General features: G+C 46.2%; 1 protein-coding gene across 3 annotated transcripts in view; it reads left to right on the top strand.

The window, feature by feature from the left end:
- Positions 1-15782, top strand: part of LOC137373717 (ena/VASP-like protein) — a 325443-nt gene that overhangs the window by 268549 nt on the left and 41112 nt on the right. For all 3 annotated transcript variants that reach the window (XM_068038950.1, XM_068038952.1, XM_068038951.1), the window contains exon 4: positions 11406-11475. In XM_068038950.1, coding sequence (XP_067895051.1) covers positions 11406-11475 — 70 coding nt within the window. The remainder of the gene's footprint in view (positions 1-11405; positions 11476-15782) is intronic.

The following is a 15782-nucleotide window of genomic DNA, read 5'->3' as shown; positions in this document are numbered from 1 at the left end:
CACAGGCAGCTCCAAGTGAGTTCCAGACAATGCCGTCCCTCTTGAGTCAGAGGGGCTCAGTCAGAACGGGCCTGGATCAGTTGATCCTTGATTTTGATGGTATCCTGAGAGACCCTTGAGCCCAGCGCAGGGCTCAGCCACCTCCTTGTGTAGCCAGGGCACCTCGGTGTTCTAAATTTTCCTCTCCCATGTCCTGCTCCTCCTCTTTCTCCGATGAGCTGTGTCCTTCCAGGGCCTCAACCTCTTCAAGGCCCACACCTCTTTGGAGGACAATGTTATGGGGAGTGCAACAGACCACCACCATGAGCGATGTGGGGTGTATTGCAGGGCACCACCCTTCAGAAGCCCAATGGCCTGCTCGATGGTGGCCTTTGTGAGCAAATGGCCCAGTTGTATAGCGTCTGTGCCTCTGTCTCTCATAGAGGGGAGAATAGCTACCTCTTCAAGGGATATCCCTTATTGCCTAGAATCCATCCACCGAGTTTTAGGGGTGGAGTGAAGAGCTGCGGCAACCTGGACTGTTGGAGGATGAAGGAGTCATTGCAGCTGCCAGGAAAGTGAGCACAGACATGGAGGAAGCTCTTGTTGTGGTCACAGACCAGCTGAATGTTGAGAGAATGGAAGCCCTTCCTGTTGATGATTCTGAGTGGGCGGTCACTGGATGCCTTGATGCCTACATGGGTGCAATCGATGATGCTCTGCATCCGGGGAATCCAACAAAGGAGGCAAAACCCACTGCCCTCTGTGTCTGTGAAGCCACATCTGTCTGGAATTGAATGTACTGTCCAGCTCTGACAAATAGGACATCAGTGACCTGCGAGATGCAGTGGTGGGCAGCCACTTGTGAGATGCCACCAAGGTCCATAGCTGATCCTTGGAAAGAGCCAAAAGCCGAGAAGTTCAAGGCCACAGTGACTTTGTTGGCTACTGACAGGGAATGGTGAGCAGTGCTTCGCAGGGGGAAGTGTCTGGTGACGAGGGCACTGATGACTGTGACCATCTGCCTGGAGAGTCACTGTCGCCTGCGTCACTGATTCTCAGTCATCTCAAGGTAGCTCCTTCTTCACCAGTACATCCTATGCTGAGGGTATGGCCTCAGTGTTCTTCCTGCTTCTCGTCCCTTCTGATGCCAGGGCTCTGCCTTCCTGTGGAGGGTGTTGCTCCTCTTCACCACTGGACCCAAAGTCTGAGAGTCATGCCCCCATTGCCTTCCTTGTGCTGAGCTGGTCCCCCAATTGTGTTTGGCAGCCTTGCTCCTCTTATGCCCCTGTGATGCCAGGAAGGTGATGACCCCCTGCACTACTCGAGCACTTACTGACCCTTATCGCCACCACCTGTGCTGAGCCGATGGTACCTGTTTCCCAGTGGCCGAGTCCACTCTGTGTTGTTCGCCCTTTCATGGGGCCCAGCTAATTCCCTGGGGCGGTCATGACTGGCTCCCCACTGTGTGTCAGCCTCCATTCAGCTAGCTTGCCCCAGACAGCGTGTGCAACTGGTGCGCCCCGTGAAAATCAGAACGTGCCCCTTAATGGGCTTTCAACGAGCTCCTTAACGACATTAATTGGCAGCCTTAATGGATCGGGCGAAATCGCGGGGCCGCTCTCACCCCACCCTGGTAAAACTCTGGCACCAGGAATCTGGCACACCAACTAGCACCAGTATTTTCATTCCTCCCCCTGCCGGGACCTGAAAATTCAGCCCCATGAGTCAGTACAGAGTTAGTATTTACATTCATTGACTGTTGAACATGAAATAAATTGAGAACCTTATAAACTATGTTACTGACATTTTCAAACTGCAGTGGACATTGTGCATCTGCATTTTTAAAGAGTGTTTGATAACAAGACTTGAAGGCTTATTGATAAAAAAAATGAAGGCCCTGGGTATTAAAGGGAATGGGATGGCATGAATAGGAAGTTGGTTAAAGGGCAGAACATAGGAACAGGAGTAGCCATTCAGCCCCTCGTGTCTATTCCGCCATTCATTGAGATCATGGCTAATCCATATCTTAACTCCGTCCACCTTCCTTGGCTCTATATCATTTTATGCCCTTGGCTAACAAAAATCTATCGCTATAAGCTTTGAAATTATTAATTAAGCTGGCATCTACTGCTTTTGTAGGAGAGAGTTCCACACTTCTATCACCCTTTGCACAAAGTGTCTGAGTTTCTTTCCTGAATGACCTGGCTCAGGTGTTAGGGTAATGTCCCCTTGTCCTAAACTCACCCACCAGTAGAAAGAGTTTCTGTCTATCTGCCTTATCAATTATTTTCAAAATTCGATTACATACTAATTATCCCTACTCTTTGTCTTCTACTGCCGAACCAGGTCAATAATTTTCCTTCCGTTCCATGAGCCTTGGGAAGGAGTGCGGAATGTTAAGAAAGCTGCAACGGTTAGGTTATGAGGAGAGATCACATAAACGAGGGGCAGGATTTTGAATTTTGGATTGGGACCCAGACATCAGGGTCGGGAGCAGTCACCGACAATTAAGGACAGTGGCTGGGCTCTCAAAACTGGAGGGCCAATAGGAGGCCCACCAGCATGGAAGGACTTGCAGCCTGCCATTGTCAGTAGGGGAGAGAGAGGGTGCCTCCATCTTGAGGCATCCTCTCAGCAACTTGAAAAAAACTAAATAAAAAAATGGCCACAGCTGCCTGACCACCATTATGGAGGGGATGCTCCTCCAAAGGGCGATCTGTGGATGCAGCTGTGGCCAGGTAGGCAAGGGGTCCTTAAAGGCATCCATGAGCACTGCCGTCCCCCCTCCGGCATCTCCACCCCGGTCTGCCACTAGGAGGCCACATCTAAGCAGCTACCGTGATGATGCCATGGGGGAGCCTGCAGGCCGACTGGAAAATTCTAGTTGGCCTCTTAATTGGCTTAACAGATAGCTGATCTGGCCTCCAGGAAAATGGCTCAGGGTTAGGATGGCACGCCAGCCAGCGGCGCAAAATTACACTGCCGCCCATTTCAGTTCCCGCTCCCGCATCACGGCAAAAATCCTGGTTACGGGACGATTTGTTTGAGATTTTTAGGATTTCCATAAACACTTTCTAAAGTGCAATGCCCAGAAGTATACGCAGTACTCCAAAGACAGTCTAACCAAGACTTTGCATGGCTTAGCAAAACCTCCCCAACCCACCCCCACCCAACACTTTATCCTCTAGCCCTCTAGTTAAAAAAGGCTAACATTCCATTAGCCTTTTCGATTATGTTTTGAACCTGATTACTACATTTTAGTGATCTGTGTACATGGTCTCCTGAATTTCTTAGGATCACTACTGTTCTTGGCTTATCATTGTTTAAAATACTCCGATCTATCCTTTTTTTGGATCAAAAATGGATAACCTCACACTTAGCTGTGTTGAAGTCCATCTGTCACAGTTTTGCCCACTCAATCTATCAATGTCTTTTTGTAATTTTATATTCTGGGCTACACTATTTATTATATCACCAATATTTGGATCGTCAGCAAACTTGGATTTGTGGCTTTCGAATATAGTGAATAGTTAAGGCCCCTGCACAGATCCTTGTGGGACACCATGAGACACTTCCAACTTGCTTGCATACCAACTATCCCGACTCTCTGTCTTCTATCACTTAACCAGGACAATAATTTGCCTTCAATTCCATGAGCCTTAATGTAAGCTAACTGTCTGTTATGTGGAACCTTATCAAATGCCTTCTGAAACTCTAGAATACAGAGCGTAGTGGTTGGTGGATTTTTTTCACACTGGCAGAAGGTAAATAATTTAAATATAAATAAACCCCAGCAGTCAATGCTTTAAATTTGGATATAGTGGGCATCATATCAAAATTTATAGTTAACACTAAAAAATGGAGACTCACTATGTAGGTGACTGCATGTGACTTCAGGAGGACATAAAAAATCTCTAAGGTATGGGAGCTATGAGACTCGGGGCTAGATTTAGCAGAGGCGGCAGGGGTCACTTCGCAGGAGCCGAAAGCAGGAGGTGACCCTGCTTTGGGGGGCAGTGGGACCCGGGGCGGTATTTTGCCGACAGCAGCCAATTAAGAGGCTGCCGCAGTACCTGCCGTCGCTATTGAGGATGACGGCCTGCCCCCAATCAGAGGGCCAGCAGCTCAGCAGCGCCATCTGGAGGATGTGTGCCCTCAAAGTCAGGTAAGTGGAATCTGGGAGTGCCAGGGCCAGTGAGGCAGGCCCCAGCGAAGGTGCTAGAGGGGGGAGGGCGGGGGTGGGGTGGTGGGGGAATGGATGTGGGCCGCTGAGGACAGGCAGCTCCGTTGTCACGGTGGCAGCCATTGCCACCAGGGGGCCCCTCCATGGGCCAAAGAGTGCCCAAAAAGGAGGCCCCAGCCCCACCTACCCCTGGAGTCCACTGGGAGGCCGCCAGGGTTTATCTGGCAGTCTCCCCATGCAGAGGCTGGCCCCTCCAGCCGCTGATAAAATACCAGCGGAGGTGGGAAGAGGCCCTTATCGAACTTAAGTCCAGGAGAACGAGCTGTCTGCTAGATTTCCTGCTGCTGGCAAAATGGCATGGCAGCAGGAAGACATCGGGCACATCACCTGACACCTTCCCACACCATTTTGCCAGCTTTCATCTCTCCCAGCCCGGCCCCAAAGGGCTGGTAAAATTTAGCCCAGCGATTCAGGTACACAAATCTATAAAAGTAGGAGGATAAGTTCATAAAGCTGTTAAAAATAAAGAAAAGGAATTGGATGTTTTATAAATAGCAGCATTGACTATAAAAGCAAAGAGGTAATACTTATACAAAAGCAAGATATGCAGATGCTGGAAATCTGAAATAAAAACAGAAATTGCTGGGAATATTCAGCAGGTCTGGCAGCAGCTGTAAAGAATGAATGTTTCGGATCAATGACCTTTTGTCCAAACTTATAATGTTAAACCTGTACAAATCATTAGTTGGATCAGAGTTAGAATATTTTGTACCATTTTGGTGGACCTACTTTAGGATGTCATGGTCATGGAGATGAGTGAGCAGCTGGGAAGGTCAGTTTGAAAGTAAACTTAATTTCCTTTTGTTTTCGGCGGAGGCCAGGGGGCTGCTGGGTAAGTAAAACACTATATATTTCGGCGGTTTCTGAACCCGAGACACCACACTTGTAGTGTCTCCCACCCGCCCTCCTCCTCTAACCAAAAAAAAGGACTCGGTGGGGTGTATATAAGGTAAGGCTTTTTCTATTTCTCTGGTTTTATCGTGATTGGTAAAAACTTTTCGTTCCTTTTTCATTTAACTAAGTTAAGCTTAAGATTAAAAATGGCAGGAGATCTCAGACCCGTGTCATGCTCCTCTTGCTCAATGTGGGAGCTCAGGGACATGGCTGATGTCCCTGACTCCTTCACGTGCAGGAAGTGTGTCCAACTGCAGCTCTTGTTAGACCGCATGACGGCTCTCGAGCTGCGGATGGACTCACTTTGGAGCATGCGCGATGCTGAGGAGGTCGTGGATAGCACGTTTAGTGAATTGGTCACACCGCAGATTAGGATTGCTGAGGGAGAAAGGGAATGGGTGACCAAAAGGCAGAGAAAGAGCAGGAAGGCAGCGCAGGTGTCCCCTGCGGTCATCTCCCTCCACAACAGGTATACCGTTTTGGATACTGTTGAGGGAGATGGCTCACCAGGGGAAGGCAGCAGTAGCCAGGTTCATGGCACCGTGGCTGGCTCTGCTGTTCAGAAGGGCGGGAAAAAGAGTGGAAGGGCTATAGTTGTAGGGGATTCGATTGTAAGGGGAGCAGATAGGCGGTTCTGTGGTCGAAAACGAGGCTCCCGAATGGTATGTTGCCTCCCAGGTGCACGGGTCAGGGATGTCTCAGATCGGCTGCAGAACATTCTAAAGGGGGAGGGTGAACAGCCAGTTGTCGTTGTGCACATAGGCACCAATGATATAGGTAAAAAACGGGATGAGGTCCTACAAGCAGAGTTTAGGGAGTTAGGAGCCAAGTTAAAAAGTAGGACCTCAGAGGTAGTAATCTCAGGATTGCTACCAGTGCCACGTGATAGTCAGAGTAAAAATGAAAGAATAGTCAGGATGAATGCGTGGCTTGAGAGATGGTGCAGGAAGGAGGGGTTCAGATTTTTGGGACATTGGGACCGGTTCTGGGGGAGGTGGGACTATTACAAATTGGACGGTCTACACCTGGGCCGGACTGGAACCAATGTCCTTGGGGGTGCTTTTGCTAACGCTGTTGGGGAGGGTTTAAACTAATGTGGCAGGGGGATGGGAACCAAATGAGGAGGTCAGTTGTCAGTAAGGAGGTAGTAACAAAAGACTGTAAGGAACTAGATAATGAAGTCAGTGTGACTAAGGGGAAGAGCAGGCAGGGAGCAGATGATGAATGTAAAGGGACTGGTGGTCTGAGGTGCATTTGTTTTAATGCAAGAAGTGTAGTAGGTAAGGCAGATGAACTTAGGGCTTGGATTAGTACCTGGGAGTATGATGTTATTGCTATTACTGAGACTTGGTTGAGGGAAGGGCATGATTGGCAACTAAATATCCCAGGATATCGATGCTTCAGGCGGGATAGAGAGGGAGGTAAAAGGGGTGGAGGAGTTGCATTACTGGTCAAAGAGGATATCACAGCTGTGCTGAAGGAGGGCACTATGGAGGACTCGAGCAGTGAGGCAATATGGACAGAACTCAGAAATAGGAAGGGTGCGGTAACAATGTTGGGGCTGTACTACAGGCCTCCCAATAGCGAGCGTGAGATAGAGGTACAAATATGTAAACAGATTATGGAAAGATGTAGGAGCAACAGGGTGGTGGTGATAGGAGATTTTAATTCTCCCAACATTGACTGGGATTCACTTAGTGTTAGAGGTCTAGATGGAGCAGAATTTGTAAGGAGCATCCAGGAGGGTTTTCTAGAGCAGTATGTAAATAGTCCCTCTCGGGAAGGGGCCATACTGGACCTGGTGTTGGGGAATGAGCCCGGCCAGGTGTTTGAAGTTTCAGTAGGGGACTACTTTGGGAATAGTGATCACAATTCCGTAAGCTTTAAAATACTCATGGACAAAGACGAGAGTGGTCCTAAAGGAAGAGTGCTAAATTGGGGGAAGGCCAACTATACCAAAATTCGGCAGGAGCTGGGGAATGTAGATTGGGAGCAGCTGTTTGAAGGTAAATCCACATGTGATATGTGGGAGGCTTTTAAAGAGAGGTTGATTAGCGTGCAGGAGAGACATGTTCCTGTGAAAATGAGGGATAGAAATGGCAAGATTAGGGAACCATGGATGACAGGTGAAATTGTGAGACTAGCTAAGAGGAAAAAGGAAGCATACATAAGGTCTAGGCGGCTGATGAAAGACGAAGCTTTGAAAGAATATCAGGAATGTAGGACCAATCTGAAACGAGGAATTAAGAGGGCTAAAAGGGGTCATGAAATATCTTTAGCAAACAGGGTTAAAGAAAATCCCAAAGCCTTTTATTCATATATAAGGAGAAAGAGGGTAACTAGAGAAAGGATTGGCCCACTAAAGGACAAAGGAGGAATGTTATGCTTGGAGTCAGAGAAAATGGGTGAGATTCTAAACGAGTACTTTGCATCGGTATTCACCGAGGAGAGGGACATGACGGATGTTGAAGTTAGGAACAGATGTTTGATTACTCTAGGTCAAGTTGGCATAAGGAGGGAGGAAGTGTTGGGTATTTTAAAGGGCATTAAGGTGGACAAGTCCCCAGGTCCGGATGGGATCTATCCCAGGTTACTGAGGGAAGCGAGAGAGGAAATAGCTGGGGCCTTAACAGATATCTTTGCAGCATCCTTAAACACGGGTGAGGTCCCGGAGGACTGGAGAATTGCTAATGTTGTCCCCTTGTTTAAGAAGGGTAGCAGGGATAATCCAGGTAATTATAGACCGGTGAGCCTGACGTCAGTGGTAGGGAAGCTGCTGGAGAAGATACTGAGGGATAGGATCTATTCCCATTTGGAAGAAAATGGGCTTATCAGTGATAGGCAACATGGCTTTGTGCAGGGAAGGTCATGTCTTCCCAGCTTAATAGAATTCTTTGAGGAAGTGACAAAGTTGATTGATGAGGGAAGGGCTGTCGATGTCATATACATGGACTTCAGTAAGGCGTTTGATAAGGTTCCCCATGGCAGGCTAATGGAGAAAGTGAAGGCGCATGGGGTCCAAGGTGTACTAGCTAGATGGATAAAGAACTGGCTGGGCAACAGGAGACAGAGAGTAGCAGTAGAAGGGAGTTTCTCAAAATGGAGACGTGTGACCAGTGGTGTTCCACAGGGATCCGTGCAGGAGACAGAGAGTAGCAGTAGAAGGGAGTTTCTCAAAATGGAGACGTGTGACCAGTGGTGTTCCACAGGGATCCGTGCTGGGACCACTGTTGTTTGTGATATACATTAATGATTTGGAGGAAAGTATAGGTGGACTGATTAGCAAGTTTGCAGACGACACTAAGATTGGTGGAGTAGCAGATTGTGAAGGGGACTGTCAGAGAATACAGCAGAATATAGATAGATTGGAGAGTTGGGCAGAGAAATGGCAGATGGAGTTCAATCAGGGCAAATGCGAGGTGATGCATTTTGGAAGATCCAATTCAAGAGTGAACTATACAGTAAATGGAAAAGTCCTGGGGAAAATTGATGTCGAGAGAGATTTGGGTGTTCAGGTCCACTGTTCCCTGAAGGTGGCAACGCAGGTAAATAGAGTGGTCAAGAAGGCATACGGCATGCTTTCCTTCATCGGACGGGGTATTGAGTACAAGAGTTGGCAGGTCATGTTACAGTTGTATAGGACTTTGGTTCGGCCACATTTGGAATACTGCGTGCAGTTCTGGTCGCCACATTACCAAAAGGATGTGGATGCTTTGGAGAGGGTGCAGAGGAGGTTCACCAGGATGTTGCCTGGTATGGAGGGCGCTAGCTATGAAGAGAGGTTGAGTAGATTAGGATTATTTTCATTAGAAAGACGGAGGTTGAGGGGGGACCTGATTGAGGTGTACAAAATCATGAGAGGTATAGACAGGGTGGATAGCAAGAGGCTTTTTCCCAGAGTGGGGGATTCAATTACTGGAGGGCATGAGTTCAAAGTGAAAGGGGAAAAGTTTAGGGGGGATATGCGTGGAAAGTTCTTTACGCAGAGGGTGGTGGGTGCCTGGAACGTGTTGCCAGCGGAGGTGGTAGATGCGGGCACGATGGCGTCTTTTAAGATGTATCTAGACAGATACATGAATGGGCAGGAAGAAAAGAGATACAGACCCTTAGAAAATAGGCGACATGTTTAGAGAGAGGATCTGGATCGGCGCAGGCTTGGAGGGCCGAAGGGCCTGTTCCTGTGCTGTAATTTTCTTTGTTCTTTGAGATGGTGATTTGGATGGAGATTTACTTAAATGATGCAAGGTTTGAGAGACATTCATTGTGAGGAGAGACTAGAGGAATTTGTATTATTTTTATTTGAGCAAATAAGATAAAGAGATCTGATAGAAGTGTTCAAAATTTAAAAAGTTTTGATCAGATAAATGGGGAAAAGCTATTTCCTCATTCAGTATGTCAGCAACATAAATTTAAGATCATCATTAAAGAATGAATTTCTACCAGAAACACTGGTGGAGCTTTACAAATGGAGATGCAGAAACATTTGAAAAGAAAAATTTCAAAGCGTCTCGGGACAGAGCATGGGACTGTGGCTAGCTAGGTCCTTTTTTCCATTAAAGAAGAGTTTTTTTTATATCATTAAGTTTGATTGTCATAACCACCATCAGTTTCAAATGTAATTGCTGGGTCTAAATGCTCATATCTTTCTGCATAGAATTAAGATCAAAATGAAGACATAAATCTGTAAAACACTAGAAAGTTGTGATGTTTGAAAATGCTGGCCAGTGCTCTGATGTTTTAATGCATTTTAATCATTTTATCTTTTCAAATATTGAAAGATGTTTTCAGCTTTCAGAATCTGCAATTTTCCTTAAATGTGATGATCCACAGGCTTCAAAATTACAATAAAAGCACCAGTTGGAAATCACTGGTCTATAATTTAATAATAGTGTTTGGTAGAGAATGGGGCAGTGTTTAGTTCATTATCCGTTTATGTCTGGGACATAGGTTGGAATACACACAGTGAACATCATCTCCCTTTGCCAGCTGTCAGTGCCTTATGTAAAATGAGTTTGGACAGTCTCAATGCAAAGCCAACTAGATGTGAACGTCAGCATTTCAGTGCGCACAATCCAGCATAAATTGGCAAACTCATTCAGAGACACTGCAAGGATGGTTAGTGTGGGAAATCTTAAGATTCATATATAAGACGTGTTCTTCTAAGGATTGTGTAAAGGTTGATGCAGCGTAGGGAAAACACTGTTCTGTATTTGACCCATGCTATACCTGACCTTACTGTGCCTCATGCTAAAACCAGTGACAAAAATGGGAAAGTGCCCTGTTCCCCAGTGAGATAGATTGTAAAAAAAAAATCTTTCCTACATATTGCACCTCGGAAAATTTAACATTTATCGGCATTGAAAAGGATTGAATCTTTCTTCAGATCGGTCATGATCTATAAACAGTTTGCTGAACTGATAGGTTTTGTTCTGATGATCAGTTCCAAGTTTTCTCTATGGGTTTGTACTGCTGTATAATCTTAGAGACAGACCAAACCTAAGAATTGGTTTTAATTCATGGATCAGGATTTTAAGCTTCATCGTTCAGTGAGAATGGTGTATGGTGGGGAGCGGGGGGGGATTAAAATTTAAAAGAATGATCTTCCAGCTCCAACCAGCTATGTTCCCAGTCCTGTAATTTTTATGAAGCTTCCACTAAAGGAAGGCAGAGGCTTATTTAACATCTAAAGTCATAGCCTGATAGCGTCATCAGTGTCGCAACCTAATTTTAACTGGCATCAGTGGAGTTTTGCACTGTCTGCATCCCAGCAGCAGAACCATGGTGTGAGGAGCCAATTGCCAGAAGAGATCAAGGTAAGTTTAGAATATCTTGTGGTGCAGGAGTGTTCTCCCCAGATCCCACAAGGAGTCCTACGGGCTCCCCAGCCCCAGCCTTTCCCCCATTTTGTTGGACTCCCCCCAGAACCCTTCCTCTCACTGACTGCCAGGGGCCATTTTCACAAGCCTCTGGCTGAGGCCTCCTGCCAGCAAATTCCCACTCTCGCCCAGAAGCCAGGTAGTTGCTCTAGTCAGATGTCAGGAACTTTTATGTAAACGAGGCCTTGTCATTAAGATCAGCAGGGCTTTCACGTCTCCGGGTGCGCTACCCACTTTGGAGCTTGTGTTCACTGATTCTGCCTCCTTTTAAAATTGGGGCTGTGGAAAATGGACTATTAAAAGAATTACAAACTTGATTTATGCTTAATTTTGGTGTTGCAAGGCTTTTTAGTGTTACAGTCAACTGTAGAGCTGAAGATGGAGATTAACATCTTGACCTGATCTTCTAGGTCCCACAGTGCAACGCCAAGTTCAGGTCCAGAATGGGCCTCCCCTCGAAGATCAGGAAGCACAGAGAAGGTAAAAGACATTTTTGACATTTTCTGAAATATCATTGTTCATGTGAATTGTCTGTTTTGTACTAAACAGTAGTGCTTTAAGTAGCATTGTGCCCCTCTGGAAAATAGTTCAAGTCTCTGTAAAAGATATATACCGAGAATGGTAGCATAGTGATAGCGAAGCCTGAACTAATGCTGCGGAGACATTAGTTCAAATCCCAACATAGCAGCTAGGGGAATTTTATTTTATTTAAATAAATCCAGAATAAAAAGCTACTCTCAGTAATGTTGATCAGAAAACTACTTGATTATCATAAAAACCCAACTGGTTCACTAATGTCCTTTCGAGAAAGAAATCTGCCGTCCTTACCTGGTCTGGCCTACATGCGAATCGAGACCCACAGCAATGTGGTTGACTCTTATCTGCCCTCCGAAATGGCCTCGCAAGCCTCTCAGTTGTATCAAACCGCTACAGAAATGTTCCTACACTCCATCATGAGATCAGAGATGAGGACGTTCACTGATGATTTCATAGTGTTTTGACCCATTCATAACTCAGCAGGTAATGTAGCAATCCATGCCCACATGCAGCAAGTTCTAGACAACATTCAGGCTTGGTATGATAAGTGGCAAGTAACATTCATGCCGCACAAGTGTCAGGCAATGACCATATCCAACAGAGAGAATCTAACCATCTCCCCTTGATATTCAATGACATTACCATCACTGTATCCCCCATCATCAATACTCTGGGGGTCACCGTTAACCAGAAACTTAAATGGACCAGCCATATAAATACTGTGACTACAACAGCAGGTCGGAGGCTGTGGCGAGTGTCTCACCTCCTGACTCCTATTCAGTTCCAACAACACAGAGCCTCACAGCTCCAATGACCCGGGTTCGGTTCTAGGTACTGCGGAGTTTGCAAGTTCTCCCTGTGACCGCATGGGTTTCCGCCGGGTGCTCCAGTTTCCTCCCACAGCCAAAGACTTGCAGGTTGATAGGTAAATTGGCCATTGTAAATTGCCCCTAGTGTAGGTAGGTGGTAGGAGAATTGTGGGGATATGGTAGGGAATATGGGATTAATGTAGGATTAGTATAAATGGGTGGTTGATGGTCGGCACGGACTCGGTGGGCCGAAGGGCCTGTTTCAGTGCTGTATCTCTCTATGACTCTAGAAACTCGACATCATCCAGGAGAAAGCCCACTTGATCAGCAACCTATCCACCACTTTAAACATTCACTCCCTCCACCAGCGGCTCACAGTAGTAGCAATGTGTACCATCTACAAGATGCACTGCAGCAATTCGCCAAAGCTCCTTCGACAGCATCTTCCAAACCCACGACCTCTACCACCTAGAAGAACTAGGGCAGCAGACACATGAGAACACCACCACCTGCAAGTTCCCCTCCAAGCCACACACCATCCTGACTTGGAACTATATCGCTGTTCCTTCATCTCAGTTGAAATCCTGCAACTCCCTCCCTAACAGCACTGTGGGTATACCTACACCATGAGGACTGCAGGGGTTCAAGAAGGTGGCTCACCACCACCTTCTCAAGGCCTTGCCAGTGACACCCACATCCCATGAATGAATAAAAACTATTTAAACAAGCAGTGCACCACTTCTATTACCAATAGGGAAATTTAACACTGCTGCAAATTAAGAACTACACAACTGAAAATAAAAGATGAGAATTTATCAAAATAAATTTTACAATTAAAGCATTTTATAAAATATCTTAAATGAATGCAGCTCTCTCTTTTTTAATGTTATTTCTGAAAAAAAGGCTTTCTGTATTTACCACATTGTGGGCCCTATCTTCTCCTTGGTACATCCTGCTCTGTAATCTAAAATGATCATCTCAGGCCGTTCAGTCCTGCAATGGGTTTATCCTTGAGTCTTCAGAAATAAAATACAACTCCACATTTCATTTTTAAAATGTTTAATTCGAAACAAGTTTACACACTTATTCATTCTACTGATTAAGACCGATCCTACTACATTTGAAGGCTGAGCACAGAACTGTGGCATTTTTCACTTTGCTTTGGCTCCCAGCCCCCCACTGCTGTGCTAATCATTATTTCCATGATTAACATGGTTTGTTGGGTCCCAAAGCTCATACCTCAATTCAGAAACCTGCTGAACCTGGCAGCATGATTGAGAAACCTGAGACTATATTACCTATTTTACAAAGAAATATTAAACATTAATCCTATTACAGGGATTTATCGTGGAGTATTCCTTTAAGTCACTACTTTCTCAAAAATAAACAGGCTTTGGTACTACAGCATGTCAACAGTCATTTTTAGACATATGTTAGTATGGACAATGTAAGTACAGCAGTATGCTGAGATTGCAACTATGCAATTAAAATTATCAAGCTGAGCCCAAAAAACTGTTCCAGGGTATGTTCTTCTCCGAACTCTTCCAAGTAAAAAGGCCCACTGTTTGCCAATCACTGTGAGGTTAGCCAGCTAATGACACACTGTGTCGCCATTCCTAATGACATCTTCAAAACAGCTGATAGTTTATGTGAGCTAAATGATAAATTCCTATGACTGCGATGCAAGCTGCATTTTTAGTGCAGACTGGTAGTAAGATTTCTATTATTAGACCAAATACCAACCTTATCTGGCACATAAAAAGTATTTGTAGAAGCTTCAGCCCTTCCTTTCCTGCACTATAACAGAGGGAGGGAAGAGAGCGCAACAAGATGGGACCCAAAGTTGCAGAAACAATTTTGTAGGCTGGATTTAATGGCCCCCCTGGAGATGGGCTAGGAGGCAGGGGGCCCTATAGAGTTGCAGCGGGGGGCAATCCCGACAATGGCCTTCCTGCCTTGAGGCCAATTAAGACCCTTAAGAGGCCTATGATCAACCATTAAAGGGCCTCTTCCCGCTGCTGCTGGAGGAGTTCACCCAATATAACGAGGCAACCTCCCAGCAGGCTCGTGGGGGAGAGAGCCCTCCTATATGGGCAATCTCTGGCCCACAGAGGGCCCCAGCTGAAAACAACACACCACACTGAACAACCCACTGCCCCATTCCCCACTCCGCCCCCAGTATTCGTCACCCATTCACCCTCCCCCCATCTCTGGGGCCTGCCAGACTGGCACCTGTGACCCCACATCATTTACCTCAGCTCCAGGTCGCTAGCAAAGGGCCTAGTCCAAGGCCTCCTGCAGTACTGGCAAAGGCCGCTGCTCCCGGTGGTGCTGCCAATACGACTGAGTTGCTGGCCCTCTGATTGGCTGGCAGCTCTTGGGGGTGGATCTCAGTCCTTATAGGGATGGGGATCCAGGTGCTGAGCAGTTAATTGCCCAAGCACTGTTTGGAGCCAGGGGCTCCAAATGGCTGAAGTGGGGTTCCCACCACCTTTTCAGCCTGGCAACAGGAGCCACATCGGCTCCACTAAGGGCAGCCAATGTTTTTGAATTTCAGCAGCACAAATGTTGGTTTAAGAAGATACTGCATATTGCAGTCTCAAATTTGATGTAGCTAAAATCAGTTATACTTGAGGGAGCTTAGCAAGAATGAGATTTTCACTTTTGGATGAGACGTCCAATTTCTGCAGAATGGAATTTTTTTGTCTCTGAGATAATTGAATAGAATGTTTTGCTGTATTTTTATTCAGTTTATCACAAATAAATGTTATTGCCTGTAAGCATTCATTTAACAATAATAATAAACTGATGCTCAGTTTGGGTTCCGCCAGGGCCACTCAGCTACTGACCTCATTACAGCCTTGGTCCAGACATGGACAAAAGAGCTGAACTCCAGAAGTGAGGTGAAAGTGACTGCCCTTGACATCAAGGCACCATTTGACCAAGTGTGGCATCAAGGAGCCCGAGCAAATTGAAGTCAATGAGAATCGGTGGGAAAACTCCCCACTGCTTAGAGTCATATCTAGCACAAAGGAAGATAATTGTGGTTGTTGGAGGCCAATCATCTCAGTCCAAGGTCGACATCACAGGAGTTCCTCAGGGTAGTGGTGAGGCCCAGCTATTTTCAGCTGCTTCATCAATGACCTTCCCTCCAACATAAGGTCAGAAGCAGGGATGTTCACTGATGATTACACAGTGTTCAGTACCATTCGCAACTCCTCAGATACTGAAGCAGTTGAGAAACTGCAGCAAGACCTAGACAGCATTCAGGTTTGGGCTGATAAGTGACAAGTGCCATTCATGCCACACAAGTGCCAGGCAGTGGCCATCCCCAACAAGAGAGAATCTAACTAACCCCCCATGACATTCAGTGGCATTACCATAGTTGAATCCCCTAATATCGACATCCTGGGGGTTACCATTGATCAGAAACTGAACTGG

The sequence above is a fragment of the Heterodontus francisci genome, chromosome 9 (assembly GCF_036365525.1).
Source record: "Heterodontus francisci isolate sHetFra1 chromosome 9, sHetFra1.hap1, whole genome shotgun sequence".
NCBI classification, from domain to species: Eukaryota; Metazoa; Chordata; class Chondrichthyes; order Heterodontiformes; family Heterodontidae; genus Heterodontus; species Heterodontus francisci.
Note: the sequence above shows the minus strand (reverse complement) of the source record. Positions and strands in the feature narration are given on the sequence as shown.